The sequence below is a fragment of the Orycteropus afer genome, unplaced genomic scaffold (assembly GCF_000298275.1).
Source record: "Orycteropus afer afer isolate SDZICR_OR568_19922 unplaced genomic scaffold, OryAfe1.0 scaffold00310, whole genome shotgun sequence".
Classification (NCBI taxonomy): Eukaryota; Metazoa; Chordata; class Mammalia; order Tubulidentata; family Orycteropodidae; genus Orycteropus; species Orycteropus afer.
In genome coordinates this window covers 435,241-438,950 of record NW_006921897.1, presented here as the reverse complement: position 1 = coordinate 438,950, position 3,710 = coordinate 435,241, and the positions used below count along the sequence as shown (strand labels likewise).

The 3,710-nt window shown below is 46.8% G+C and overlaps 1 protein-coding gene across 1 annotated transcript; it reads left to right on the top strand.

Annotated features, from left to right (window-relative positions):
* Positions 1–696: 696 nt before the first annotated feature.
* LOC103206277 (melanoma-associated antigen 10-like) lies at positions 697–2,781 on the top strand. Its single transcript, XM_007951721.1, has 2 exons — positions 697–809; positions 1,623–2,781. Exons 1-2 carry the CDS (start codon positions 697–699, stop codon positions 2,779–2,781), a joined length of 1,272 nt encoding a protein of 423 aa, XP_007949912.1.
* Positions 2,782–3,710: the final 929 nt, after the last annotated feature.

Here is a 3,710-nt window from a genome sequence, read left to right as displayed (position 1 = left end):
CAGGTGAAGTCAGATCAGCAGGAAGGTGCCACGGGTCCTGCCAGGAATAAGAATGCATAACCTGAAATAGGACTGAGGGTACACCCAACCATAGAACAGATGGGCCCAGTCGCTGCTGCTGTCTGTCCTGGGAGGCCCTGGAGCACAGTGGCCACATGTGGTATGTCCTCACTTCCTTCTTGGTTGTCTGAGGGAGGTCAGGGTCTTGTTCTGATAGAATCTGAATCAGGTCAGCAGAGGAAGAGTCTGAGGCCCTGAAAAGAATCAATGTGACAATCTAGAGGACCTTTCCATTCCAGGACAGATAGAGCCCCCACAGAGTTCAGCCAATCTTTGTAGTCTCTTCTGGGGATCCCTGGGCAAGGTTGGCCAATTTGGCACTCCCTTACTTCTCCTTGATTTCAGGAATTGTGAGTTCCTGTTTTGAGCGTTTTCCCTCAGGTCGGAATAGGGATGGGTCCCAGGCCGAGGACCCTGAGTGAGCACGGAAGGGACCATCCACCTCACACAGTCTGGCCCTTTTTCTCTTTCCAGTGCTAGGAGGCCCAGGACTGTGCTTGCAATCTGCAGCCTGAGGTGCTCCTCAGACCCTCTCACAGGGGCTCCAGGAAGCAGGAGGTAAGGGCATTAGTCTGAGGCATGCAAAGATATTTTGGTCTGCAGGGTGGGGGAGGCCCAGGCACTGCCAGAGTCAAGATGAGGACCCTGAATGCCTACCAAGACTTCACACCCACCCCAGAAGAGAGGGTGCCCCACAGCACCCAGTGCCACCGGCCGTACTGTCAGCCCTGGAAGCTTCGGGTTGTGTTGTGAGACTGAAAGAGCTGTTTGACCTCTTTATTTAGATTCTTAGACGACAGGCTGCCCAGAAGGACAGGAAACCTGTGAGGCCCTAGAGGACCAACTGAAGAGACGATCTGTAAGTTAACCTTTGTCAGAGCCACTTGCTTAGTTTCCTAGTGCTGCTGTAACAAACACCACAGGTGGGTGGCTATAAAGAAGAGAAATTTATTTTTTCTCAGTATGGGAGGCTCAGGGTCTGAATTCAGGGCACCAGGCCTAGTAGAAGCTCTCGTGTGGGCTCTAGAGGAAGATCTTTGTCTTAGTTTTTGTAGACCCAGCATTACGTGGTTCTTGGTGATTTCCATGTAGCATCAGTTTGTACTTGCTTACTTCTGTGTCTATACTACTCTTTATGTTACTCAGTAGTGATTAGATTTAGGACATACAATATACTGATGTGGCATCGTTAACAAAGAAAACCATATTTCTAAAGGGTACATCCACAGTTACTGCTGTTGTTAGTGCCTTTGAGTTGATTCTGACTCATGGTGACCCATGTGTGCAGAGTAGAGCTGCTCCATGGGGTTTTCAAGGATGTGACCTTTTGGAAGCAGAGTCTTAGGACTGTCTTCTGAGGTACCTCTGGGTGGGTTTGAGCCGCCAACCTTTTGGCTAGTAGTCGAATTGTTTAACAGGTTGCACCACCCAGTGATTCCTTTACTCGAGTATAGGAGTTAGATTCCCCACATACATTTTGGGGAGACACAATTCAGTCCATAACAGCTGCCAGCGTTGAGTTTCTCAGCTGAGGCTGCTTGTACTCTCCCTCTCTTTTTCAGGCCTGTGGATCCCCATTGGCTATCCTCCTGCCCACAGTCCTGTTTGCTGTCCTCCAGAAAAGTCATCATGTTTCACATGCGAAAGCGTCGGCGCTACACATTTGAGCAAGACCTTCAGGCCAAAGTTGAGGCAGAGGGTGCACAGGTTCCAGCACCCAAGGAGCAAGAGGAGTCCTCATCTTCCTCTTTCAGTGACTCACATTGTTCCTTACTCTCCTCCTCTTCCCCCTCTTCCTCTTCCCCCTCCCACATCTCCTATCCCTCTGCTTCATCTGCCTCATCTTCTCCTCTGACCCTGAGCACCCAGGAAGAGGGAGAGGTGCCTACAGCTGTGACACCAAGCGATCCTCAGAGTCCTCCAAGATCCTCTTCTTCCCCTTCACTGATGACCTTAGATAGGGCCTCCAGCAGCCCAGAACAGGAGGAAAGTTCAAGCACCTTGGAGGCCTCAGCAGACACTGAGTCCTCATTCAGTGATAGGTTAGAAGTAAAGGTGACTGATTTGGTGAAGTTGCTGCTTCTCAAGTATCAAATGAGACAGCCCATCACAAAAGCAGAAATGCTTAACTTTGTGTTACAAAATTATGAGCATAAATTCACTGAGATCTTTGAGAGGGCCTCCAAGTGCATGGAGATGGTTTTTGGCATTGATGTGAAAGAGATGGATCCTACCATCCCCTCCTATGTCCTTGTCAACTCACTGGATCTCACCTATGGTGAGATGCTGAGGAATGACCCGGGCATGCCCAAAAATGGCCTCTTGATACTTATGCTGGGTATGATCCTCCTTGATGACAACTGTACCTCTGAGGAGGAGATCTGGAAATTTCTCAATATGTTGGGACTGTATGCTGGGAGGGAGCATTTCATTTATGGGGAGCCCAGGCAGCTCATCACCAAAGATTGGGTGCAGGCAAATTACCTTGAGTATCGGCAAGTGCCCAATAGTGATCCTGCCCGCTATGAATTCCTGTGGGGTCCAAGAGCCCATGCAGAAACCAGCAAGATGAAAGTCCTAGAATTTTTGGCCAGGGTCAATGGGTCCGATGTCAGGTTCTTCTCACCTTGGTTTGAGGAGGCTTTAAGAGATGAGGAAGAGAGAGCTCAAGCCAGAGTTGCCCTCACAGGTAGTACTACTGATAGGCCCAATGCCCAGTGATGGCCAGCAGTGCCTCGTGCTCCTAATGAAGACCGGGGCAAATTTTTCACTCTGAAGAGGGCACTCAGATGTTGTAGGTAGTGGAGGACCAGGGTGGGACTGGGGAAGCACAATGTGTAACATTTTTTTCTTCCTTTTTTTATGTGAATTACATGGAGATTTATCTTTTTTCCCCTTTTTTGGTATTTTTCAAATGTTGACCCTCCTTTTATTTTTTATTGTGAAAATACACGTAACAGAACATAACAACCCAGTAATTTTTACATACAGAATTCAGTGATATTGATGACACTCTTGGTGCAGCCTTTCTCGCTATCCTTTCCCAAATCATCCCACTTCCTTTATCATAAACTTACTGCCCCCTGAGTAAACTCTTCCTTTTATCCCTCCCTCCCATGCATGGTAACCAGTAACAATCTTTGGTTTCTGTATACTTGCTCATTTTACAAGTTGAAATAAAGTTGTCCTTTTACAACTGACTTACTTTGCTAGCATAATGTTTTCAAGGTTTTTTTATGTTATGGCATACAGCAGAACTTAATTTCTCTTCATGGATGAGTAGTAGTTCATTATGTGTATATATCACATCTTGTTTATCCTTCTGTTGATGGACATTTTGGTTTCCACCTTTAGACCATTATGAATAGTGCTGCAGTGAACATTGGTGTACAGGTTTCTATTTGTATTCCTGCCTTTACTACTTCTGGGTATATATACACCTAGGAATGGGGTTGTTAGGTCATAATGGTAGTTCTTCGTTCAGCTTTTTGAGGAGCTGCCAAAATGTTTTCCATGGTAGCTGTACCATGTTATGCCCACCAGCAATGGATGAGGATGCCAGTTTCTCCACAATCTTGCCAACACCTGTTTTTTTTTTAATCATTGCCATTGTAATAGGAATGAGGCAATATTTCATTGTGGTTTGGATG

What these genes read in the sequence shown, in the direction of transcription:
- LOC103206277 (XM_007951721.1), top strand. Translation starts at nt 697, where the DNA reads ATGAGGACCCTGAATGCCTACCAAGACTTCACACCCACCCCAGAAGAG. An exon ending in TGGAAGCTTCGGGTTGTGTT is followed by an intron (nt 810 to 1,622) that starts GTGAGACTGAAA and finishes TCTCTTTTTCAG; the next exon opens with GCCTGTGGATCCCCATTGGC.